At 38.8% G+C, this 27705-nt stretch overlaps 2 protein-coding genes across 5 annotated transcripts in view; one reads left to right on the forward strand and one right to left on the reverse strand.

Annotated features, from left to right (window-relative positions):
* The first annotated feature begins 2681 nt into the window (after positions 1-2681).
* On the forward strand, positions 2682-9977 carry slc16a3a (solute carrier family 16 member 3a). 3 transcript variants are annotated; one of them, XM_067418579.1, is made up of 5 exons: positions 2682-2810; positions 4522-4758; positions 5107-5250; positions 5334-6122; positions 7481-9977. In XM_067418579.1, exons 2-5 carry the CDS (start codon positions 4536-4538, stop codon positions 7831-7833), a joined length of 1509 nt encoding a protein of 502 aa, XP_067274680.1. In that variant the 5' UTR covers positions 2682-2810; positions 4522-4535; the 3' UTR covers positions 7834-9977. The 3 variants fall into 3 exon arrangements, with proteins under 3 accessions (XP_067274680.1, XP_067274693.1, XP_067274687.1); XM_067418592.1 differs by having other exon boundaries at positions 2709-2810; positions 4527-4758; XM_067418586.1 differs by lacking the exon at positions 2682-2810 and adding an exon at positions 3190-3271.
* Positions 9978-14249: 4272 nt separating this feature from the next.
* The window catches only part of csnk1da (casein kinase 1, delta a), a 32389-nt gene continuing 18933 nt past the window's right edge, over positions 14250-27705 (reverse strand). The window contains exons 2-9 of one of the 2 annotated variants that reach the window (XM_067418601.1): positions 27422-27532; positions 23790-23938; positions 23218-23446; positions 22881-23051; positions 22488-22636; positions 22215-22386; positions 21479-21591; positions 14250-16380 (exon numbers count right to left, since the gene is read on the reverse strand). In XM_067418601.1, coding sequence (XP_067274702.1) covers positions 16330-16380; positions 21479-21591; positions 22215-22386; positions 22488-22636; positions 22881-23051; positions 23218-23446; positions 23790-23938; positions 27422-27532 — 1145 coding nt within the window. In that variant the 3' untranslated portion in view covers positions 14250-16329. The other variant, XM_067418610.1, reaches the window with a different exon arrangement.

Genomic DNA, 27705 nt, shown 5'->3' on the forward strand with positions numbered 1-27705 from the left:
ATATCACCAATCAAATGTTTTAGCAACTCCTCAAATGCTTGTGCACTCACATTAAATAGCCTATTCATCCATCTATTTATTTAAGGCAAGTTAGATACCCAAGCTTCATTCTTTCCAACTTTCTGCAAACATTTAAATAGAGAAACTACCAACATGTAGTTTGATGGTTTACAGGAACTTGACTCTAATGTGTCATCCCTATCATTTCCTGTCTTTCCTTTCCTTTTTCCCTTGCCATGATTCCATAGGTCATAGTGGTAAATAAATAAATAAATAAATATATTTTAGACATTTCGTTTCAAGTTATAATGGAATAATCTAAATATGCATTAAACATCTTTACTGTGTATGTTTTTGGTGAATGTATTGATGACCCACATTGTGGTCTGTTTAGCACTCAGAGAGAGCAGTGGGCTTTGTGTTTGTAGTTAAACCACAGCACTGATCAATCCTCTGATGCCCCCCAGGGGGACTTTAGAGGCCAATCCAGTTCCCACCAGAAAGGCTCAGAACAAATTTCAATGTTCTGACAATGAAAAGGTACAGCAAAACAGTCTATAGAGACTAAATGCTCTTTTCTGACAGAAATATACAAGAATAATACCTAAATGTCTCATTGAGCTAAGCCTGAACAAAAAGCAATGCCTTTAGATCAGCTATTATTCAAACATGAATTTCATTCTGCATGTGACTTCTTCAATTATTTAAGATGGATGTGTATGTTTAAATGGGACCTATTATAGAAAAATCCCTTTTACATGATGTTTGAACATAAATATGTCTGCATTACATAAAAAAATATTTAAAAAAACAATCCACCCACTCCCTTTTTTTTAAATCACCGTAAATCATAAGCAAAGTCTCTGAATAAGCCATTTGCAGTTTCTATGACATGTGATGAAGGAAGCATCAATTTGAGTATTGAGAAGCAGCGCCCCTATAATAAATGATCTGTGGGGTATTTTGAGCTGAAACTTCACAGACACATTCTGGGGACACTTCAGACTAATATATTAGGCATCCATCTAATAAAAGAGGCATAATACTGGCATGAAAGGGAAGTTGCAAAAACTTTTGTTCATTGTGATATATACACTAGCCTGACAAGCCAGACCCACATCAAGATGTTTGGTCTGGAAACTCACCATAGACAGGGCTCAATCTGAGGGGCGGGATAAACGGTTGTCTTTCAAACTCCCTCTGCACGCGATAGGATAGCGCTACACCAACCAGAGCAACGAAGGTGAAGCAGAGCTTGTTGATAGATTAAACATTCGCCATATCCGGTCGGCAAAACTCTGAACACATCTTCCCTTTTTAAGAATGACTTCAGTGCCGTTCTTTGTTCTTTTCTCAGAGAAAAGCTTAACTCCAAGTCTTCCTGAGTCGCGGTCAAAGCTGATTCGAAAGACCGCCAGTTTCTGTGTTTACTAGAAGCACACAAGCTCTGCCGTCATTATGTTAAGCCCCGTCCACCGACTCTATACACGATGTGATTGGCCTGACCAGAGTTTGGCTTTTACAGCTCAGAACTGTATTAAGAGTTGCCAGACGATACTCACGGCAGATTAGATTTGCTGCCGCTAGGGTGCATCTAGATTTCTAGGCTAATATTATTTTCAGACATGCTTGGATGGTTGTGGTTTGCTACAAATGGGGTGCATTTATGACATCACTTTGTAGGCCACATTGCGGAAGCGAGTTAGCATTTTAGCACTTCTGGTTCCTTTGTCCCAAAGTCAACGGGTTTTTGAATGGGACTTTCTAATTTTATTCCATGACATAAAATACATAGGTATTACCCCACTTGTGATTTTTTTGAAACTGTTATTTGTCTTGAAAAGGTGGTTGCTTAGTGGCTAAATAGGACTACAGAGGCAGTTAGGGAGATTAAATGTCATCATGCCAAAAATGTGTCAACTTTTACAGCCGTATTATGCTTATAATTGGCCTCTTATAAACTAGTCTAACTTAAACTTTCAGGGAAAATGTTTTGAGATAATAAAAGATAATAAAAGTTTTCAGAGGCTTAGTGATAGCTATGTTGTGGGACCGTGCTATAGTTTGTTATAACCTATACCTTTAGCTTTTTACTTCTGGCGACTGCATTTAGGCTTTAAAAGTTAACGATAACCCAAAATCCTCCCAAAAAAATCTACAAAGTGACGTCATACCGTCACCACTTGCTATGATGTCATGTTAGTGAAAGGTTCCTTGCCAAAAACGTCATCAGAGAAAAGATGTAGCTGCAATAAGGAGGGTATGGAAAGATATTCTGATGAAAAACTACTATGGCACACAAGTTAAAACAATAATTAGGAACACCGTACATGAATAAATCACTTATAATACGTGCTGCAATATTCCATAAAAATAAGAATTGCCCATTTAGATTGTAAGCTTCCCCAGAAACTCAGGCTATGCACTTCTTTCACATATTTTTGGCATATTTGAGATAACAAAGTGAACATTCCAGTTTGAAATTTCCAGTTTCCACCACTCATAGGACTATTCCTGTTCTGCAACTTAAAATTGTATAGCTTACTGAATTTTAGATCTGGCCAGGTTATTTTTACACAGCTGCACAAGACGCAAAAAAATAAAAAAATAAAATAAATAAAATAAAAAATAAAGCTTACATCACACGCCCGCTTGGGTAATCATATAACTTGATGTGGGAAGCAGACTTTAGGACCCAGTCCACAGAGCCGGCTACTCTCTTTCTTATTTACGTCTATGCTCGCTCTGCTAGAAGCGTGTTCCGGTGATCAGAACTGAAATTTGAAGGTGGACGAGAATCATTTGTTTAGGTAAGTACCATTACATTTAGAATATCCCAGAAACATATTATGACTCTTCAATTATTTGAATAAACATGTTTTAGTACCAAAAGGATGTTAATAAGCCTCTCCAGATTAAGCTAAATATTTGCACAGATCTTGCAGAATCACGATGAAATGTTTTGATGTTATAAGCTAATGAAGCAGAGGTGATGATACATTTAAATCTGCACTTGTATTGTTATTAAAAATGGACATAGTTGCAGATACAGCCTAAGGCTGTTGTGTGTGTGTGTGTGTGTAGATATAGATATAATGCATGATAAATGATGTACTGGGTATTTATGAACTTAAATAGCCTTCAATCTTATTATAAATGTGGACTGCGCATGAGCCTGTCCCGCATCGATGCAGCATCCCCATGGTATCCAAACGTAACAGGTGACTCACTCGGAAATACGTAGCTAAAATATACTGAACACTCTGACGTTGTGAGTATAAGCAGCCAATATTTAAAAAAATATTATACTAGATAATTTAGAGTAAAGATTAAGCTATTAGAGGCGTTAACAGAAAGGCGTCGGAGCGCGTAAAAGTGCCGCTATTGCGCATCTGTCATTGTACGTTATGAGGAAGGGCATTTACCATTAACATAGGTGAGTTCAGATGTAGACAGTTCAGAAACAAGAAATATTCTGTGCGATCAGCCGATGTGCTGACTTGTGCGTTTGCTCAAATTTACCATTTCCTTTACAAATTGTAGGCCAAATGGTATTGACAAATAAGCTACTAGTTATTATTACTGGTCAACAATAAAGCTGTGGAAATATAGTATGCGTCATCACTGTAAATTAATAAATAAAGTTACAAAAATGATATGCGTAAAGTATAAAAAAGAAGCTCAAAGAGCCTATCACTCATCAAAATAATAAAGACGAGATAACCTAATAAATACATGATACTTTTTATCATTATATGTAAAACATAAGAAAAATGGCATAAAAAGTCATTATAACCTTTTTTCTAATGCATTTTAGTATACTGTAGGTGGAATCTCAGAAGACACAATAAAGCCATTAAGATGTCTGCATTGTGAAATTATTTTTATTGCATCAAATTCTGATTTTGGTGTGAAAATTTGACCTGGGCTTTGTGAGACCCCTACAAAACATTTTACTACTCCAGTGCTGCTCTCCTCCATGTGGAATATTTAGCCTATGTTAACATGAAAAAAATAAAGTATCCTGAAGTATAATCAATGTGATTTATGTCAATAATATTATAGTCATATATTTGACTGTAAGAGAATGGAATGTGCTCTCGTTTTGACATTAGAGGAAATATGGGATGAGCTGAGACTTCTTGTTCCTCTTAATAGGTTGGGGCCTAAACAGACAGGAGTCATAGCCAAAAATGGTAAAAGGTTGATAAACAATCATAATAGCATGTTTGAAATGTATTGACCACGCCTTAAAGGAGAGCATATGGAAAACTGTATAAAAGCGTGTGCTCACTCTCTCTGATAATAAAGTCTGTCTTCTGGCATCAAAAACCCAAGAGAGTCACAGAAGCAGCAGAGACCAAGACACAACTCAAATGCTTTTTACTGAATGGGATTTCTGGTATAGGGTTCTGAAGGCATTATTATTGACTTGCAAACTTCAACTTATTCCCCTAAGAACGCGCGTGTGTGTGTGTGTGTGTGTGTGTGTGTGTGTGTGTGTGTCTCATCTTTCCACAGAGCAGTAGAGCATCATGGGTGGAGTGGCACTGGATGACGGCGGTAGTAGAGTGAAGGCCCCTGATGGTGGCTGGGGTTGGGCTGTGCTCTTTGGCTGCTTCGTCATCACAGGTTTCTCCTACGCCTTTCCAAAAGCCGTCAGTGTTTTCTTCAAGGAGCTCATTAGAGAGTTTGGGGTGGGCTACAGTGACACCGCCTGGATCTCCTCCATCCTGTTGGCTATGCTTTACGGCACTGGTATGTTCACCACCAATCAAATAAAGTCTTAAAGGTATAGTTGACCCAAAAATGAAAATTCTGTCATTTACTCACCTTATGCACTCCAAACCTCTATGGCTTTCTTCATGGGAACAGAATGTCTGAACTGTTTTTGTCTATGTAATAAAAGTTAAAAACCACACTGGATCCAATTGACTGTTCCCATTTTGATAAAAAAAAAAAAAAACTGTGACATTTCTTCAAAATATCTTCTTTTGTGTTCCAAGTTTAGAATAGCATCTTCATTTTTGGGTCAACTGTCCCACTTATGTCTTGTAATTAGTTGAAACCAGATTCAGTTCAGATGTATATAATTACTTTTTGCAGGGCCTTTATGCAGCATTTTAGTTAATCGATTTGGGTGTCGTCCAGTGATGTTGGTGGGCGGCCTCTTTGCATCGTTGGGAATGATCTTGGCATCATTTGCCACAAGCATCATCCACATTTACTTGTGTATAGGAGTCATTACAGGTACTTTAGTAATAATTTCCCCCTTTTTCGAGTGACTGATGTCTATACAGGGACACGTTAACGTTTCTATTCTGTATTTCCAGGTCTTGGACTGGCTCTGAACTTTCAGCCGTCCCTCATTATGTTGAATCGATATTTTAGTGAGAAGCGTCCACTGGCTAACGGCCTGGCAGCGGCTGGGAGTCCGGTGGCTCTGTGCTGTCTGTCCCCTCTGGGGCAGATCTTTCAGTATCAGTATGGCTGGAGAGGGGGCTTCCTCATCTTGGGAGGGATACTGCTGAACTGCTGTGCTTGTGCGGCCTTAATGAGGCCTTTGGTGCCATCAAAGAAGTCAGAGACCCTTAGAATCGAAAACACACCAGATGATGGCGACAAGAATTCAAAACCCAAACCCAAGCTGCTAGACTTCAGTGTTTTCAGAGACCGGGGCTTTGTCATTTACACCGTGGCTGCCTCTATTATGGTGCTCGGTTTGTTTGTGCCTCCAGTGTTCGTGGTGAGCTATGCCAAAGAGCTGGGAAACGAGGACACAAAATCCTCCCTCCTGCTTACTATTTTGGGTTTCGTTGACATTTTTGCACGGCCAACGTGTGGCATCATCGCCGGACTCCAGTGGGTTCGTCCTCGCTGCATCTACCTCTTCAGTTTTGCTGTCCTATTTAATGGCATCACAGATCTGGTGGGCTCCTTGTCTAAAGACTACAATGCTCTGGTGGTGTTCTGCATCTTTTTCGGCATCTCTTATGGCATGGTCGGGGCCTTGCAGTTTGAGGTCCTCATGGCTATTGTGGGAACAGAGAAGTTTTCAAGCGCCATTGGTTTAGTTCTTCTGTTTGAAGCCATTGCTGTGCTGGTTGGACCTCCATCTGCTGGTGAGTGTTGAAATTTCATTTTAAACTGAAAATGGCTGATACTGTAGGTTAGCTTTCTCTCAAACTGAAGCAGGGTGAGAAATATAGAATTTGTTACTTTATATGTCAGTTTAGTTTTCAAACTAATTTGATTAGCTAAAAACAGGAAAGAGCATTATATGGTTGTGGGAACAATTAGAGGGGCAATAATGCGCAATGCACAATGCAAATGTTCTTCTGCAAGTTTTATTTAGGAAAATTATATTTACGTACTTATACACTTGTTTCATGAGCAGCAAATCAGCATATTACAATGTTTTCTGAAGGATCGTGACACTGAAGACTGAAGTAATAATGTTATATGGAATAATTATTTAAATTATATTCAAATAGAGTTATTGTAAAACATTTTTTATAATATTTCACAACATCACTGTTTTAACTATACACATACATACACACACACACACACACACACACACACACACACACACACACACACACACACGTAACCGGTCGACTCGCATTTTCCCATCAACAGCAGTTAGTAATGACTCATCTGCGTTGTGTATTAAAGAAAGAAGCAGCCTCTTTAGTGAAATTGCCCTTTTTCTTTCTATAAAATAAATGTGTCGTACATTAATCTCACTTCCATATATATATATATATATATATATATATATATATATATATAGACAAAAATGTAATTCAAAAAGAATAAAATGACAAAAATAATCACACAGAAAAGTAAAATAACACTTTGCACACAAGTTTGGGTGAAAATATAGATATGACAGTTATAATTGGGATAAAGATTAAAGAAGATTATCGGGAGAATTGCCAGATACCCACCTCTCCCATGAGACTTTAATATCAAAAAGGCGAGAGGAGGGGGCAGAACAGGAAGTTAAGGCATCTTGTGATCTCACAACACTTAAAGGGGAAACGCTCGTTTTCAACAGGTAACCACATAAGACATATAAATGAACACATTTTGTGTTAATTATTCCCAACAGTACACATTTATCAGAGTAATTACTATACCTGTTATAGAAACACACACTATACCAGTCAAAGGTTTGAAAACATTTCTATTTGTAATGTTTTTGTGTCTCTTATGCTCATCAAGGCTGTATTTATTTGATCAAAATTCTGGGGGAAAAGTCTTCAGTGTCAGATGATCCTTCCATGTCTTTTGTTTATAATTAGTTTGTGGACTATAAATAGTTTTGTGCAATAAATCAGCCGTAATAAAAGCAGACTGTTATGAATGCTGTGTAGATGTTTTGCACATCCCTAATCTTTAAACCTTGATACAATTATTGTAATCTATTGAGAGTCTTTGAATGCTGTTAAAACCTTGTTCTCACTTTGTCAAGGGCGCCTTTTGGACTCCACTAAGAATTACATGTTTGTCTTCTTGCTGGCTGGGATTGAGGTTGTGTTGTCAGCTTTAGTGCTGGCCATATGCAACTTTCTGTTCATAAAAAAGAAGCCTGAGGCACCCGAGGCTGCAGTGGAGGCTGGAGACACAGTCAAAGCAAAGAGTCACCCCAGTACGCCAGCCATAGACGAGCCGCACAAGGCCAATGGAAACTCAGGAAAGCCGAAGAATTCGGGTGACCTGAGATCTGAGAGTGTACTGGAGGATCCACCAGAAGTGGAAACATTTCTTAAAGTTAAATATGAGCAAAAGAAGAACATCGCCTGTAGTCCAGAATCTGACCTCTGAAGGGCATCAAGACTTTGACCTTTTCAGCTTACAAAAATGTTGAAAAGAAATAGAGAGTTGCAGTGTTAATGTGTGTCACTGTGTAGTCTGATGTGATATCCTAATGTTTGTGCTATTTACTGACAGATGAATATTTAATCAATAATAGAGGCCGACACCGCACTTATGCTGTTAAAAATATCGCATTTGCACTGTCACACAGAAAGATCGGGTCAGCCACTCTGTAGCTCCAATCCACAGACATTTATTTGACTGACACCACGTTAACTAGGTTAAAGGTGCTGTAATCTACTGAAATGACTAATATCTCCGATTTCAGTGACAGTCATAAACAGCAAAATATAAAAAAAAATATGCTTTTTTTGCCAATCAGAACATGCTTGAGGCCCTTTCTGCTGGTCAGTCAGTCCATAGCCTATGACAAACCGCACACTGAGAAAGAACTTGGAAGAGCTTCTTTTAATGATTTTGGATGGGTGCAAAATGTGATGTCTGCAATTTCGCTTACACATCCAAATGTCCTAAAAGAACAAATAGCAAGTTTAATATTTTTTATATTTAAGCAATTTTTGCTTAGTCACCAAGACGGGGTTGTAGAAAGTCCGGAACGCATAAAGTTGGCATGAAACGAACGTTTCTATCATATTTTCTTCCCTATTGTGATGTATATCTGAGTGAAACAGCTTTTAGAAACAAGAAATGTAGGGTGGGACTTGATTTTGTCCATTGGGAGCTGATTGGACGGTTGCGGTTCGCTATTGCTGTGATATCATGCGATTGGCAGGTTGTCCCACCCTCACGCCAATAATAAGCTTATCAGATGTCGCTGTAAAATGGAGGGGAATTTATTTTATTAGATTTTGACGGCTCATGAAAAAAGGTGTGCACTGATAGATCATTAAGCTATAAATACTGCAATATTCCATAAAGATTTCTGTCCTAAATATCATTACAGCGCTTTTGACTAAGTTCAAAATAACATCACATCATCACACAACGCAAGTAGAAAGCTATCACTGGAAGAGAAAATCTGATCTCACTCATAGATATCAGGAGAGACATCAGACATCTGAAGAGTTTCCACTTCTCACACAAAAGGCAGCTTCCGTTTACGCGCTTTTGTAATAGTAGGCTACGTGTCTCTATCTCTAAATGATTATACTTTGGGACCTGAAGCAATATGTAAACCGCTTTGTTTCCGTGCGTTGTGAGCAGTGCGGTCCACTGGCTTTAGTAGATGCCATGATTTCCTGCATAAAGATCAGTTGTGTTACATTCCTTTAGTATTATTAGAACATTCCTATTAGACAGCTACTCTAATCCTGCTGGATTGGTAGGCCTACCTGCCAGGTACTGCGGTACTTCACCTTATATTTTTTTGTACGTCTCAATGAAAGAAACAGATCTTCTGAATAGGCTTAATATAAATGTGTTACTCAGTATTAGTTTGTTCTGAATTCCTATTCTGACACTGTTAATGTGATTTTCAGCCGAGGCTTCTAGTTTTTCACTTCTGTGCTGAGATTATCAACTCATAGTTAAGTATGGAGAGCAGGTATCTCTGCATTTATTACTTCTTTTGAAGAGTTCTTTAGCAATATTTGCATTTACCTGTTTTTTTTCTTCTCCTAATCTGAAGGTTTAACACACCTGAGCTGTTCAATAATTTATTATTTTTAATAATCACCAAAGTGCAACAAAAACAAATAAGATCCTGAACTGATATTGTGGTGAAATAAAATTTCCATTTATTTTTTAGAAAACGATTACAGAAAAGCATGCAGTGTGTCCCATTGTTTCATTGTAATAGAAAAAAGGTTTGACAACACTGCCTATAGTGGAATTATAGTGAGATAGTTCTTGTTTTGTACCAGCACCAGTTCCGCTACTGGTTAAACTACTTGCTACGTTGAATATTTGATATTGAAATAATATTTTCAGTGCAGCTATGAAAAATTTAGACTAGTTAAGCCCAGAAACTGGCAAACTGCCCTTCTAACTGTGCCTATCTGAGTCAGGCTGGGACATATTTGTAATATTTTTTCATTGGTTTCAATTTTCAGAATGACTGCATTGATAATGACCTCATCTCTGTCTGCTGGAAACATAAATCCAAATCTGCTCAATAAATGTTGAAAACACAACACAGATGTCTTATTTTTACATATTTCTTCACGGGCAAAACAAGGGATGCATGTCCTCCTGAGAACCAGGATTTTGCAATTAAGGGTGTTTTCACACTTGGGTCCTCTTTAAAAGAACCAAACTCAGACTCCTTTAAGTGGACCAAGAAGTGAACCAAGTGAAAAAGGACCCGGTTCTCTTTATGTTCACACTGTCCCTGTCTCTGAAAGAGGACTATGATTCTTTTTGGTCCACTTTAGTAGTAATGTGGTCTCAGACCCCTTTGTGTTCAGACTGTTGCTTTTCAGATCTAGTCCAGTTCAGTGTTCGATGGCTGACCCTATGGTCTTCAATATTTGATCCCATTCACTTACATTGTTTGTTCCTCAGTAACTCAAGATATTTGTTTGTAAAGATTATTATCTATAAAAAATAAAAATACATACAAAAAAATAATCCTTACATAAACCCATACTAATAATAATAATAATACATTTTATTTGTACCTGTGCTCTTCCTACCTGTATAACAACTTAACAAGTAGGAAATATACATAAATTGTTATCAGTTTGCACTGCATAAGTTATGAATTATATATAGATTAATCCTGTACTGACGTTATTTACTCAAGAGCAGAGCATATTTAGTGAGCAATTGCTTTTGTTCTTTACATTGTCATTATAAGTGATTACTGTCACTTTAAAAGATCTTCCGCTGTCGCACATCATGAAGTCGCAGTTATAAAACTTACAAAACGCGTGACTGTCCCCCCACCTGCTCCTCTTCAGAAAATTACATTCGCTGTCCCATTGATCAAGGTATTTACACAAGGGTTTGGATTTTTTGGCAGGAGTGCCTTCTGTCTCTACCATTACGTCCATCTTCCATCTCTGTTTTGTTTTTTCCCCGCGTTGTCACTCATCATCTGACCTCACACACTAACCTCGCGACAACGGCCACCTATAGGAGTAGTATGAAGCTGCAGACTCGGAGCCTGCATCCACAGTCCCGCACTCAGAGTCCCGCATTCTCAGACCCCTCGTTTTTAAGAAACAGCGCCTCCTGCTGTTCTGAAGACCGTACAACTCCCTTATCCAAATAAGATATATTATTACGGTGTCGTTTCATTTAAAGTTTTCCAAATAAATCTAAACAAATTAACGATTTTGCAAACATCTTTGCATTCCCTAAAAATGTCAGTTTTCTCTGACTAACAAAGTACCCAGTAGTTTTTTGTTTTTGTTTTTTTGTTTATTTAAATAAAAGAAAATTACTGATGGAAGATATACAATTACAGATTGAACTATCCTTTGAAAAATGTTATGTGATATTATATTGCTACAATGTTTTTTTAATTCCAATTCCAGTGTTTCTTTTAGCTCAACCTATGCTAATGGTCTGATTAACATATTATACATTGCTAGCATTAAAAACCTGTTGATATCTGGAATCCAAAGCAAAACTCAAACAAGAATAGACAAAACACCAATAATAAACAAATCTGTACAATTCAAAAATTGTATTACAGTAGTATTTACAGTATTTATAATTTTTCCTTATGCAATTGAAGATACAAAGTACAGTCACTGACACAATTCTTTCTTCCTTTTTTCTTTGCTTTGTCCTGTTTACCGCAATATGATGTTTAGGTGATAGTTAAAGTAGCCTACAGACTCGTTTATTATTGGTGTTTTGTCTATTCTTGTGTGAGTTTTGCTTTGCATTCCAGATATAAAAAAATATGGTTTTGTAATGTTAGCATTGCGTGTGATATGTTAATTAGACCATTAGCATGTGAACCTGAAAGAAACATTGAACAAAAAAAAAAAAAAAGAATTGTAGTGATATATCACATAATATTTTTCAGAGGATAGTTCAATCTGTAATTGTATTTTGTCCATCAGTAATTTCCTTTCAATTGCCCACACTCTTTATTAAATAAATAAATAAATCTACTGCGTAGCCTACTTAGTCAGTGAAAACAATGACATTTTTTGGGAATGCAAAGATGTTTGCAAAAGCGTTGTTTTGTGTAAATGTATTTTTAAATGAAAACTTTAAATGAAACGACACCGTAATAATATATCTTATTTGGATAAGTGTGTTGTACGGTCTTCAGAACAGCAGGAGGCGCTGTTTCTTAAAAACGAGGGGTCTGAGAATGCGGGACTCTGAGTGCGGGACTGTGGATGCAGGCTCCGAGTCTGCAGCTTCATAATGTTGACCTATAGTGTAGTAGGCTACTGCAGATGGCAGTTATCGCGAGGCTTGTTACAGAGCTCAGATTGGAAATGTTTTAGTTTTTTTCCTCCGGTATTATTATTTTAAATACGGGATATTTACGGGAAAATACGAATACGGGAGGACGGCGGGAAAGAAGGGTAAAATACGGGACTTTCCCGGCCAAAATGGGATACTTGACAGGTATAAGTAAGCCCCAGAGCGGTTTGTGTTCTGACTGTGTATTTTTAGCGAACCGTACCATAAGATGAGATCGAACTGTACCCAGACCACCTCCCGTGATGGTCTTTGGCTCGGTTCGCTTTAAAGGGGTCAGAGATCGTTAGGAGTGTTCACATATGGGCCAAAAATCACGCAAACCGCACTCAGACCCCTGAAAAGGACCAAGTGTGAAAACACCCTAAAACAGCAACAACAAAATAAAAAGTAGAAAAATGGTGTTTTATGTTATGCTGTTGACACCAAGACTATAAAATGACTGTGTTAAGAAAGATATAATAGAATGATTTGATATATAATTTTGCTTTATGCAATTTGAGTCTGAATTTTGATTTTCACAATATCTAATATTTCATAGGAATATTGAAATATTTCTTTCCTTCACTTATGTCTCCCAAAATGCCTAATAAACACGATTTAAGTGCCATCTCTACAGTGGACATATATGAAATCAGTGCCCTGTTTTGTAACAGAATATCATATTTTGATGTTGATTTATGACAATTAAAGGAACTGTATGTAAGAAATATATTTCAATTAATTAATCATAAAATGGCCCCGATATGTCACTAGACATTAGGAAATCATGTTCATTTTAAATACTGATCACTGACAACAGTAGTCCGGCCATGATATTGTCTTTTAAAATTTGTTGTTGCAGCCCTCAACTGATGATGATGTTGACATGTGTTTTTTGGCCTAAAGCTCTGCCCACCACCTATCGACCAATCACGAAGTCAGTAGTGTTTCGGCATCCGGGTTGCCAATCTGGCAACCTCGGAGAGGGGATACACCGCTCTACAGTCGTTTGAAAGTGATTGTACTACCAGTTCAGCAACAATCTTAAATACACTTCCTTGAAAAAAAAAAAAGATTTAAATATCATATTTCCATAAGAGTGTTCAATTTTATCACTAATGTCAGTAATTTTTAAAGTCCAAGAAGAGGCAGTTGTCATACTGTGAGCATGTATGTTGTCAGAGAAATTCGCCAAAATATGAATGTACACTGCAGAGGACAAAAGTCCATTCTTCGTCCAAGGAAGATGTAGTAGACACGAGGGGGCGCCATTGTGCCAAAATCATTCTTTGAAAATCTTTAATAAAACTTTTAAAAGATGATGACATTTTTATTCAAGTTTTGTTTAGCATTTTAAATGAGTTCAAATTTTATTTCATCATATTAATATCAACCACTCACCCTGACATTAAATCAGTCCCATCAACAAAATGGATTAGAGGTGGGAAATGTTCTGGAGCACAGAACAGAAAAGGGGGAAATTAAGCAATAATCTTTACTCTTGAAGCTAATCAGCATTTTATATTGCTGCCTGAGAGCAAAGCGATTATCATTCATATCAGTATTTCCAAACAACCGTCACTCAAAAAAGAATTACCCAGGGAATTTGTGACGATTTACATCCCAGAGAAACTGGAACTTGTTAAAAATGTAAGCTGAGGCCCCCACCACAAAGCACAACCTAGTTACTGGGTTTTCGCCTGGTTCTCCGTTAATGCAGACAAGCACGTTAATATATGCATGTCGCAGAACGGGCTTATATGGGCTGAAGGCAGAGGCAAAAGCTACTTTTTTTTCAATAATTCTTCACCAAAGTTCATCATTGAGTGTGACGTAGTCTTTTAAAATTAAGTGTAAGAAGACGCTCAATTCGGTGGTACATCATTCTATGAGTTTGTAGAGAGCCGTCTCAACCATTATCTCAATTACCTCAAAATGCTTGCTGAGAATTCATTGAAACACAGACTGTTATGTTAAAAGTGAAAAAGAAATCGGACATGTGTTTGTGAGGGGAGGAGAAAAACAAATACAACTTACAAGTACTTATTAATTTATTTACACATTTTAAAATACACAAATACAGTGGCAATACAAATGAGGAAAAAATCTTCCAGGGAAGAAAGATTTCTATAATTCCACCTGATACAGCACAGTGTGATGCAGAAGGACTGGCCAAGCAGTCGTGAGTAGAATGAACCAGAAAAATGAAATAGAGAAATCCATAATAGCTCGATCCCCGACAAAGTGTACTTGTGCCTACATTTAAACACCACCAGTACTGGAGCGGCTGTTTCTGTGAGACCACCAGTGGAGAGAAAATTACTAACTTATCAAATCTAGAACGGAACAAAGTCCCTCTCACCTCTCTAAGCACTAGCCTTTTCCCCATACTCACAATACACACACAGACAGTGGCTATGAAAAAATGGTACTTTGCCATCACTAGAAACATCCTATATACATGACAACAGAATTTTCAGAGTTTCACCACTAGCCCCCTCCCCCCACCCACCCCCACCACATGACTACAGAAAAAGCCTACGCTCTACTATGCTGAATGATATGGACAGGCAGCTCGCCTTCCACGTCCTCTGTGACTTATAGCACCAGTAAGTCAAGGAACCACACCTCTGAAACATAGTACTAAAAGCAGTGGCAATACTCAGTAAATAAAGTTGAAGATAAACAAAAACTTGCATCTCAATTGTTAAAAGTGTCAGTCAAAAGAAAATCAAAAAGAAATCAGGCATGGCTTAAATGATGGCTGGTGTTCTCTCATTGAGACAAGATGGCCTTCCAAATCCAAACACAAATGTTAAAAGAAAAAGTGCCAGCTTGTCTCAACATAGGCCCAAACCTCTCAGCTTACCAGGAGTTTTTCCAAGTTTATACCCTCTGGTCAATACAAAATAAAATAAATGAAGCCCTTTTCTCGTTATTAGACTTCCTCAACTGCTATAAATGTCTTTAAGTGACACTGTCCAACAGTCTTGACCCAACCACGTGTGCCTGCGTTACTGTAAAAGCACTAAGCTAAGTTCAGGGGGTAAAATAAAAGGAAAAGAAACAAACAGCAACATTAATAACATCAACAACTCTACAATACAGGCATTTCACAGCTTTCGAGAAACAAAAGAAAAGCTTAAGGGAATGCGATTTTTAAAAAAAAATTTAAAAAATGAGGAAAAACAACTAGAGTTGTCAAAGGCGGCCAGGTTGCTTGGTGCAAAGAAAATAAAAACACAATTCTAAAAAGCTGTAACGGTATGAAGGTGGTACTGTGGGTAAGACTACTCGAACCATTGCTTTATGATTCTCCACCTGGGCTTCCGCATAATAAACTACAAAAAGACATAAAAGGGACACAGTCTTCATCCTGCCACATTAACAAACAAGCTTTCAAACAATTCGATTTAATTCTGCACGTTTCATTGAGCTTAACGCTGTTAAACTAACAAAAAGATAAGATTCATCTGCAAAAGACTGTAGCCAGTGCGAAATCAATTTAATCTCTGTTGAACATAAACAAAAGACAAAAATAAAAGATTACGGTAAGCGAATGTCAATGGCTATCAGTACAGCTGCATTCCAAGCTGTGTAAAAGTAATTTTTTGCAACAGGAGATGGTGAGCCACACTATCAGAGCCATTGTACATGGCTTTAGCCAAGACGCTTTGCTTTGCAAAGAGGCCTCTGGACGGCAGGAGGATGGCCCTCTCCTCCTGGTGTGTCTCAGAGGGTCAAAGGCAGAGATGGCCGAGAATCACACTCCCCCACACCCTCCCTCCCATCTCGCCAGCGATTGTCTGGCAGAAAGTGATGTTAACAAGCACAACTGATGTGCCCAGGTGTGTTTTTGGAGTAGTGTAGGTGTGTATGTGAGGAAATGTTTGTGTGCGCTGCGTGTGCCAAAAGAAGAAAACCAAAAACTGTCCATTTCTCAAGTTGTGTGTGACTTCTCAAGTGTATTTAATTGCATTGAGAGGAAGGAGGAAATGAAGTCTGTGTTTCGATTTGATTTGCTGAGGTTAATTTCACATGGTAAGAGGCTGCTGGAGGAGCCCTAGTGCAGATCAGGGCCGTGGTTGGTCTGCTCGAGGCGCGTGGAGGGTCTCATCGAGGTACGGCAGACTGCAGGCCACTTGGGGTGACGCGAGAAAGAGCCTGAGGGGAGACAGACACATCAGTTTCAGAGAGCCACAGGATACAAAAGCAAACTGTTGCTGAGAATATCTCGGTCGCTTCCTTTTAACAGCTCAATTTTAGATTTTGTGGGAGTGACAACTATGTTAGGCGTTGTGTGAAATGCTCCTGTACATGATGTCATTATAGGCGTCAGTAAATTCCTTCTCCAACTCAGCATAATGCTTGCAACCACAGCAACAGATAATAATAGTAAATAAAGACACTGAACTTGAATCAGAAACACTAGAGGTTCAAACGGGGTGCTCAAAAAACATTTCAAATTATTATCAATGTTTAAAACAGTTATGCTATATATTTTTGTAGAAACTGTGATGCAGTTTTTTTCAGGATTCTGTGATGAATAGAACTTTCAACAGCATTTATTTTAAATAGAATTTGAAACGACAGTTATCATTTAGCCACACACTGAAACGAAAATTCAAGTTTATTTAAAAATCTAATTTGTTTAATAAACCAACACTGGATACAGCAATCTGCCAATCCATATTAAAGAGAATTAAAATAACATTTGAATTTTTTTATCATTTGTAAGCTCAGACTGTTTCATATCAAAATTAACAAATCTTATTACAATTATTGGATGGTAGATATGCTACAAACAAAGCTAATTTAGGCTAGTATAGGGGAGTTTTGTGTATCCATCAACTGAAAACAGCAAGGATTAACACTTGATTCATTAAAATGAAGATTAATTCAAAATGATAGACAACCCTAGCAAAAGATGATACATTTTCTTATTGGATGTTATCCTTGTTGTGTGCACTAGATACACTGAAAAGGAAACTACTGTTTTGGTCAAGGATTTCACCCCTTACAAAACTTGACAAACTCAAAATAAATGTTCGGACGAAACACGGCTGAAATATTGGTGCATCACTAGTAGCCCTAAATATTTTAGGAGGTCCTGGGGCTGTCCTCTGAGCTCCCCCCATGGCCTGCCACAGCAGAAGGCATATGGCAGGAGAGGGGGAAACAAGATTTACAACACTAAACACAAAAAAGAGGGAAAAAACAATGCACCATTTTTGCTTTCAACTGAAGAACAGAAATGACGGGCAATTTAGTGGGGGAGGGGGCATCAGCTAATTGTGTCTTATACCTTCAGATGCATAAAATCTGAGGTGATTAATTACTAGGTGGCGATACATTTTTCATGATCCTCCATGAACGGCAGGGTAGTGCAGGGGGGCCCACCAGGACTCTGGGGCCAATCATGTGACAGTTGCTGTCAAAGGGGCGGGGGATAATCTGTGTCTAACATTATAGAGGGAACAAAAGAGCTGCAGAGGTGAGCTGTTCAGCAAATCTGAGTAAATTTTCAGTAAACATTTCATTTAGGGCACACACAATGAAAGGAAGTGGTGGCAGTTTTCTGTAAACTGAGGTCATAAGCAGCAGTTTTACACTTTTTACGAGCAACTGAAAGCAAAAAGGCTTGTAAGTGTAAAGCTGCATTGAGGAGCACAGGAGCACAGTCCAGGTGGTCACACTGCATGCCAGAGACAGCCAATACCAAACACTGGGGGGGTTATAAGTGCGAGACAGAGAAGAAAGAGGCATCCACACCCAGGCAACTAGAGGTTAATGACACATCACAGAGTAACACAGTCACAGGCAGAGAGCGCTGTTCAGCATACAATCAACAGCGCTCTGCTGCACGGCATTTGTGCTTCCTTTCTGCTTCAGCGACTGCTTTTTGATCAGCTCTCCAAACACTTGATTAAAATAGTCAATTATTGGGTTGTCTAAATACTTTAGAGCACATGGTGAGGCTGTAGGCTGCTAGCAGTTGTTCAGGACATTGGGGACAATGTGCATATGGGAGCTTAGTACTTTTTTGCACAAAATTAAATCAGTGTAAGCTTTGTTTATAAAACTCCTGAGTCTTGATCTGATCAAATTTGAGATGTGGAGATATGTTGGCTAGACATTTACATGACTAAAAAGGAAGGATAACAGTGCAATTGCATAATCGAAACCATCGAGGATTGCAATTATGCTTTGAGCAGTTTTTTCTAGTAGGGAAATATTTCTGGAGCATCTGAGACTGCTTATTTTTAAACACACACAAAAAAGGTGCTAAAAGCATCAACAGCCCAACAGTTCAGTTAAAAATGGCTCAGTGGATTACTGTCCTGTCCATCTGTGAGTAACACAACATCATCTGGTTATGAATTACTTTCTCTACAAGGATCAAAAATACCATCCGAGTCATTAGACTGCAGCGTGAGGTCATAATTTGCTGAAGCCAAAATCAAATACGTAAGCACTATGACTAGTGGTGACTTCAGCAATCGCTCACTTTTAGGGAAAAGCTCCAGAATCATTTCCCCCCCCTTCATCGCTCACTTTTAGGAAAAATCGGCCCTAGCTCCAGAATCATTTCCCCCCCTTCATTGTGCCTAAAGTCATTTTAAAAAAAATCCTCAATTGTGAGTCTAAGCTGCAAACCAAACCAATAAGGCAGCTGAAGATTTACACTAAACTTTTTTGTGTGTGCAGAACTGAGTGTAATATCAGAAAGCAACTGCCTGGGTGTTTCTCTTTAAACAATTTTTGCATTCAATTTTTTGATAATATTCCCAGGAGGATCTAAGAGCTATTTTATGTTTCTCTATTGAGAAAATGACTGGGGTTTTTACCTCTGGTGTCTGACTGTGGCACTTTTTTTTTTTTTTTTTTTGAATATGTTGCTTTTCAATTAAACACTTAAACAGCACTTGCTAAACATCTGCCTGCTTTATATGAAATACAGTTGGGAATGAAGTAGTGAAGTCTCTTCATTCTGTGGAGTGATGTGCTGCATAACAGCCGTACAGCAGTGATGTGGGACAGGGAGTATATTACTCAAGGCAGGGAAGTGGAGGTAGTCCAGGTTAAAAAAAAGGCATTGTACCCAACTGTCACTCACCCAATGCTGTTTCATACCAGAACATGGCGAGCATCTACTTGCTGTGGTGATCATAGGGAATGCTATTCTGAAGTGGGTGGGTGGGTGGAGGGGGGAAACATATTTATTTGTGAAATCAACAATGAAACCGCAAACGTTAACAGCAAATATTCAAATTACTCTCTAGAGACTCTGTGGATAGAATTATGACTTCAGCATGTCAAGAATGTGTGACAAGTTTTAAAAACATTCAAATAAGACCTGAACTATGTGGCAGCGGTTACACAATACAGGGCTCAACCATACGGATGGCCCAGGGCCAATGCTTGAGTTTCAACTATCCTTACATTAAGTTTATCAGTTTTGATGCTTTGCAAATGTAACATTTTGGTGTTCTATGATGTTCTGAACAATGTTGTTTTGCAAATTCAACTGATGTAAATATGTCAGCAACGCAATGTTTTGCACCACATTCCATCATTTACCAATAAAAATGCTTGCGTTTTAACAGCTTTATCAGTAAAATTTAAATGTATCAGTTAGGGAAGCTCATATTGACCATTTAACCGTTAACCGATAGTAAGAATTTTGACTGATTAATACTATCATTACAAGTTAAAAGTTTTTTTTTTGTTTGTTTGTTTGTTTGCTGCATGGTTACAGAAAAATATGCTGTATTTGTTAACTCACAGAGCGAGTCAACTCTTGCAACCACACTTGCTGACAGACATAAAATGAATTAATGGGAAAAGAAGAAGCCTACTGTGTGGAACCATTTAGACAGAAAGAGCGGCGAAGTTAGGCTTGCAAAATATGCCACGTGGTACTAAGAGCAGTAGTACAAGCTCTTGACTGGTGGAAAGCTAATAAAAAGGCGCTTCCCAAGGCTGGCTGCTCTAGCAAGACATTATCTCTGTATTCCCCGGGCATAAGTGCCATCTGAAGCCTTGTTTAAGGAATTTCGTAGTGTGGTTTTGGTCAAGTTTACTAAAGTAAACATTGTCCCTTATGTTCTTCTCGCCGCTGTTTCTTGATGGTTTATAGAACAATTACCCCGAGTCGCCCTCTGTCGTTTCAAAGAACAGGACAATGGCGAGCACGTCGAGTTTAAATCGGTATAAACACTCCCAACAGTCATCAGAGGCGCGTGCACAGTCAGCGGAGGCTCACGCTGTGGAGACAGACGACCATATAAACAAGGCTTTCTGTTGCAGGTCTAACGGTCAACAGGCTGTGCTCCAGACTAACCCACATAACGTAGACATGTTACTTTAAAAAAAATAAAAACTAGTCAAGGTGTGGTTTGAGGTAGGCCTGCCATTTTTATTTGACGAAAAACTATTCCGGTTGTTCAAAGCTTCAAACGGATTCAGTGTATTTTTTTTATTAATTTGGTAATTATTAAAGTGAAAATATTTAATGTAGGCCTATTTATTTTACGCTTTTTAGTTATATGATTTCATTCAGTTTTTTCTCTGTTGTCAGAAACGCTGCAGTTCTGTTTTTGAGCTTTTAACAGGTCACAGACACTCATCATCGAAATGAGCATCCTAGTATCAGTAAAACAGTAACATTTATAGCTGGGAAAACAAGCCCAGCAATATCAATAACATGCAAACATACATACTTAAATAACAATAAATCAATAATAATAATAAAAATAATGTTAATAAAATGTAGTAGAACTGGATGAAGATGAATTTCTATTTCTTTAATCTTCAAATCCTACCAAGTTATTTATTAAGTTAAATGAAAAAGTAAAAGTTATTTACTTTTTTTCTAGATGGATTTACATGCTGTACATTTCACTGTTGAATGCAAATTTCTAGATAAGCTATACAGCATATGTAGTCCATAAACACCTCTCAGTGCTTTCATAATGGCCCTGCAAACCATGCTCATATCACAGCAGGCCACAGAAGACACAAGCTTCATCTGAGCACTTTTTCATGGCAATCACTCTATATCATCTTTCCTTTTGTCTTTTTGGTGGAAAGTTATTGTGGACAATTTGTTTATAAAGCTCTTTGAACCAAAGTGACCTCTTTTGAGGTTGGAAGTGACAGGAAATAAAGACAGGGCCATTTAAGAGCAGCAGAGCTGTAGCCAGAGACAGACACTGCTGCCAAACATACAAGCAATGGTGGAAAAGTATTTAGTTAATACCTGTGATGTGGACATGCGCGAGGTGTCCTGTCGGCCAGTTAGATCAGAGGAGGAAATGTTGACAGGGGCTCCGCGGTGCAATCTCATACTGACCTTCCTCTCTCGCTCCATTCCTGGCAAAAAGAAGGAAGAAAAAAGGAGGAAGACATGTCATCAAAAGTATGGGAAAATAAAAAGACACTGACACGACATATTGGATCACATCCACCTAAGAAAAAAAAAAGCCTTCAGTTTTCCAATGTCTGAACCACAAAGTAATTACACCAAACTGGAAAAACTGCACTGCACTGATCTTACTCACTGAGAATAAGGGAACAAAAGAAACTGAAGTTTACTAAGACTCCAGTAAAGTTGGCAGTTTTTTGCACCGAACTCCTTGAGGCTCTGCCAATTCAGAGCATACACTTAACGGCAGTTAGCTTACTGCTAACAAGACCAGTACAGGGTCACTGTTTAAGTGTCTTGCAGGGAGAAATGTCTCTGTGTAAACCTCCACCCTTCGGAAAAGCAAACGCTAGTTAATTTAGTCATGTCTAGCAAACATCCTGCTGAGCGTAGTAGCTTGCAACCCTTTAACCACTTCCTTTGAGCTAAGATGACAACAAATGAGAGGGGGGAAAAGCTGAGGAATGCAAATCTTACAGTCTGAAGCAGTGAAAAGAAAGAAAAGCCTTGTATGTTTACCAGATTAAAAAAAAACAGCAAAAAAAAAAAAAAACACGAGCTGACATCTTACCTGTGTGTGAGGTTGGCGTGAGGGGTGTGGGAGGTGCTACTTCTTGTGTTCCTCTGGGTCTACCTGAGCTGGAAGGCATCATGCCACGGGCAGCAGGATTCCGCCCATGCCGCAATCGCTCCTCTCGATCCCTCCGCTCCCTCTCAGGATCTTCAGCCGCTCTGTTTGCACCCTGAACAGCACAGCACATCATAAAGCATTAAGTCAAAAACACCACAATAAAAAACAAGGATAATTAAGAAACCATGTGAAGACAACCCATTTGACACTCACAAATTTGAGCATATTCCAGTCAAACACGTAGTCGTATGAAAAGCCTTGCCGGTGGAAAAGGTTCCTGAAGAGCTGTCTCAGGTAAGAGTAGTCGGGCTTGTCGTCAAAGCGAAGGGACCGGCAAAAGTTGAGGTATGTGGCAAACTCAGCTGGAAACAAACAAAAGGCAAATGTAATTAAAAAAATTCTATCAATTTGTTCAGATTTGAGGTCAACTACACTTTTTTCATGTTTTTTAAAGAGGTCTATTAACGATAAAAATTGTACTGATTAATAATTCTGTGAAAACTGTGATTCAGGTTTCTTTAAATTAATAAAACATGCAAAAAAACAGGATCTTTTGAAACAGGAATCTATAACATAAAAATCCTTGTATGTATAGCAGAAGCTTACATGGGTATCCTTTGCAGAGGACTTCAATAGGAGTGGACATTTTCTTCTCACTGATTCGCTCATACTTCTGTCTCTTTGTGGCTGCCTTTAGACCCTGCCATGGCAAAGACCCCAGGTTGAAGTACATGAGCACATAGCCAAGAGACTCCAAGTCATCTCGTCTGGATTGCTCTGTGAAAGAAAACACAAATAAACACTGTCATTAAGATGTCCTGACTATAAAAGGTGAAGTGGCTTGGTTGTAAATGTTAGAATGATGACAGTTCTGAAAGCACAGGAGGTTTAATAAGATAATATAATATTATGCTAGGTTGATTCTAAAGACATATTAGGGTACCTATTCCCAAGTGGGTGTTGATGGAAGCGTAGCGAGCAGTGCCAGTCAAGTTTTTGTTCTCGCGGTAAGGGATGTGCTGGTGGGTGCGAGCGTCTCTGTACTTCTTGGCCAGTCCAAAGTCAATGATGTAAACAAGGTTGCCCTTCTTCCCCAGGCCCATAAGGAAGTTGTCAGGCTTGACATCTCTGTGGATGAAGTTCTTGGAGTGGATGTATTCGATACGGCTGATCTGATGACAGAACAGAGGACAGGTTCAACAAGTCGAATGACTGAATGAGAGACTGCACACAAACCTAACACACCAATTTAAATAAAGCAATAAAGGCATGACAACTGTTGAACAAGTAGCCCTTTCACATTATGCCTCCTTTCTTGGCACTTAATACTCAGTAAACACAAAGTCAAAAAGGATATGGGTTGTCTATGTAAAACAGCTGAAAGGATGACAGTAAAGCTCATCATGTCATCAGATCACCACATTCTGAATCATTATACCATTCTAAGTGTCCTATAACAAGAGATGGGAACGGTGGACAGGACAAAGGTTATGGTGATCCCTTCTACAGCCTTACCATTTGGTCAGCCAGCAGAAGAACAGTTTTTAGGCTGAACTTGCGAGAACAGAAATTGAAGAGATCCTCCAAACTGGGTCCCAGCAGCTCCATCACCATCACATTGTAATCTCCCTCTGCCCCACACCATTTAATTGTTGGGATACCGACTGTAGAATAAACAATTACAATTAGTACAGAAGAATTTTTCCTTCAAAAAGGAAATCTTATGTGGTTAAAATCATCGCCAACCAAAATGATCTTGAAAGTCCACTAAATGGAATAGAGAATAGAGGCTAAGTCTGACTAATAGGCCGTGTGTCCACCAAAGCGTTTTCACGCTGCTGGCTGGCGTTTTCAATTGCTTTCAATGAGAGCGCTGCGTTTTTAGAACGCCTGGAGCGCACCGAGGCGCTGAGCGAGTATTTCACGCTCACGCGCTGAGCGCTCAGCATTTTTTACTAGTCGCCGAGAGTTGAAGAATGTTCAACTTTGAGTAAAACGCAGCGCTCATCACTGTCACTTTTAACCCAGCCGTCCAATCACAGTGGAGGAGGGGCAGGACAAACAACACAGAACAACCGCCACATTCTGCGTGTCGTCATCAGATGACAACAAGGAATAATAACGGAACAAAATGATTTAAAACAAATGCCAGAGCAAATACTTTACATTGTATCTGCAACTTTATATACATCAATACAAAACTACCTGTGAAATTAGATCCTCCGCAGATTTTCCATATCATAACAACAAGCAAGTCTCAACTGAGGAGAAAAAAACGCTGCCTGCCAAAACGCGCTCATAGCGAGGCGTTTTCAGCTGAGCGCCTAGCATTTTCAGCTGGCTAAAAATGCTTTGGTGGACACACGGCCATATGCACCTGTAACTTTAAAGGACTGACAGACAGAATCTGAAGGTGACCTACAACCCCCATCTATAATGTTGTAAGCAAGTTTGTTTAAGTAGGGCAGTGATGAGCAGAGTGTTAGCTTGAATAAACAAGCAGTGCTGGCTGGTCACCTTCAGAAAGGGCTCTAATTCATCAAGCCATAAAGCATCAACCAACTCTAGAAGACCTTGAAGTGATGCACGAAAAGATATAGGCTGTCATGAATCCACAGCTGATACCCAATTAGATCAATTCAAGGACGTTTCCCTGCCCCCTCTCACAGTTCAGCCACATGTGAAGAAGAAAAGGCAGCGGTCACAGGAGTACTATAACATAATTTGAATGCGTACTTAAACGACAGATGTTGAAAATACACATCTTCTCATTAACTGCAATCAGACAAACAGACAGCCTAGATTTTCTAGTGTCGTTCACATATACCCAGCACACTCAGGATTATCAAGGAGGGGAAGAGACTGAGAGCTCAGCAGAGTTCTGTAAGGTCAGAGTTCTCTCGGCAGCTGCTGTCGTGCCTACTGTCATGTGTGCCCTGAGCCTGTGCCACTGCCTTCAGCACAGAGCTTTTGCTGTTCAGCACTTTGCAGAAAACATTTTCCAGGTCAGCTATTCCTGCGCAAACTCAGGAGGTTAAATATATCCCCTGTCTGAGCCGTCCAGTGCGCCTTTCCATTCTCATGTCAGGACAGCTCTGACAGTCTATATTAATAGGAATTAAAATAGAAAAATGCAGAGCCTAGTGCTTCTCCATGTATGGACTCAAACAAGAGTGCAATTGTGATATTAAAAAACTGAGGAAAAAACTGAAGACATGGAGTATTTTTCACCCTAAAAAATATACATGCAGCGTGTATGTGTTTGTGTGAGAGAGATAGTGCATGTAGACATATGTGAGTGTGTGTCTGTGTATGTATAAGTATGTGTGACGCACTAATGCGTGCAGGTTAGCACACCTTTTCTCAATGTTAAGTTGTCAGTATGTATGTTTGTCCATGCTATGCTAAATAAGGCAGGGAGTGGTGAAAGAGACCCAGTTAGGAGATGGAATGCACAGGGTGGCCCCTCCCCCCCAAACCCGCACCCCTCCACACACACCATCTGGCCTGGGGTCCATGTGATCACAGAGAACACAAGCGCTGAGAAGGCTCACTCAGAATGTCGGTCTGTCGTGGCACGGATGTCGTCACAAAGTTTGGCCGGTGCAGAGCGAACGTCATGCATGCTCAGTCATGCTGAGAGTGAGCAGAAAGACTGCTGCTTGTGTTTGAAAGTGAGTGTGTTTGAAAGCAAACGGCATAAACACACTTTTGTTGCTGGCACCATAAAAAAACCCTGAAAGGACTGTCATACATCAATCTAGAATAAGCAATCGGGGCAAATCTAGTTGGAACCGGGGCATGGGTGGGTTGGGGATGGGTGTATCCTTCAGGCATCTCATGCATATTCATAGACCATCACCATAAATTGCAACAGAGACAAAATGTCAAGAAAAAAGATTCTTGTGCCTACACACGATATGGATGCAAAACTACACAGATGCCAAAAATCCGCTTTTTTCATATGGCTAAATGTTGAGTCAATAAGAGAAGACGATCCATGGCACTGACAGAACGCAGTGAGTAGTTTGAGATCTGATAATAATCAGATAAGGACGTGTTGACTGATGACGCTGCAAGGGGAAGTGGTCATGATTGGTTTGCCTTCCAAGAACCCTCTTACTCAAACAAATTAACAACAAGAGAGCCATATTAAGCTTACATAAAACATTCATTGTTAATTAAGCCTTTTAAATGCATCTTAAAATCAAAATGCATCTAAAAATAATGAAGTGGAAATGTACATAATACAAACAGCCAAAATTGGAGAATGCTTTATTTTAAGCTTCAAGCTAATCCATTAGCGTTTAACATACCTTTAGGTACTTAGATAATGTTTTTGGTATGTTAAATGCTAATGCATTAGCTTGAAGCTTAAAATAAAGATTCTTACATGAGAATAAATGATTCTCATTACTTAATTACTACAATAATGCTTATTTATTTAATTATAATATATATTTAATTCTTTGTGTTCATAGCACTCCGCTGACATGTGTTTGAAGGACAGCATTAGGCAGGATGCGGAATAGTGTGTTTTGTCAAAATAAAAAGGGCCTTTATCCAATTAATCGAAAATAAAATAAATAAAAGAATCTGCCAACTGATCGATTATCAAAATCATAGTTAGTTGCAGCCCTAATTCGGCTTGTATTTTTCAACATATTCTTGATATTTTTAAGACTAATAGAATTTCAAAAAACCCTTTTATAACACAGCCAACAAGATAATATTTATTGCAAACAACAATCTAGAATACAGAAAACAGAAAACCCCAAATGTAAGTGTGCACGCCATGAAAAAAATGTATACCTCACTGACGCATGTAAAAATTCCAGTTGCAATGCAGCACTGTCCCAAAAAGGAAAGGAACTCTTTGTCAGCTGGTCTGACACCATTTTACAATACAATACAAATCATATTCCATCAAATGTCCTTTTAAAATTCAGCAATGTTTCAAAAAACTAAACCTAAATAATTGTTTCAAAAATTTAAGATTGAAGAGTTTTATTTTCCATAAATGAACATGCATGCTCTTATGTATGTGTAAGCAGTGTGAGGTGTGTATGTGTGACTCATAGCTCTGTTTAACGGAGAAGCCGGATGGAGACCACGAGGAGCTGCTGACTGAGTGTGGAAACACATACCGCCTCCTTGCATCATTTTGTAGATCTTGCTCTCGATGTGCAGCTGTGGGTGCTTCGTTTTCACACATTCTAGCTTGATGGCTACTTCTTCACCCACAGAGATGTCTGTGCCTGAAGATCAGAAAAGACAGGATTACACTATACACTATTACATCACCAAACAGAAAAGCAAAAGACAGAGTGGATAGATAAACAACCAAATTGCTTGATATGTCTAAAGTAGGCAGCTTAGATGAACCAGTAGGCTTTTATGAACCATCGTGAAACAATTAAATATAACCAAA

The sequence above is a fragment of the Pseudorasbora parva genome, chromosome 2 (assembly GCF_024679245.1).
Source record: "Pseudorasbora parva isolate DD20220531a chromosome 2, ASM2467924v1, whole genome shotgun sequence".
Lineage (NCBI taxonomy): Eukaryota > Metazoa > Chordata > Actinopteri > Cypriniformes > Gobionidae > Pseudorasbora > Pseudorasbora parva.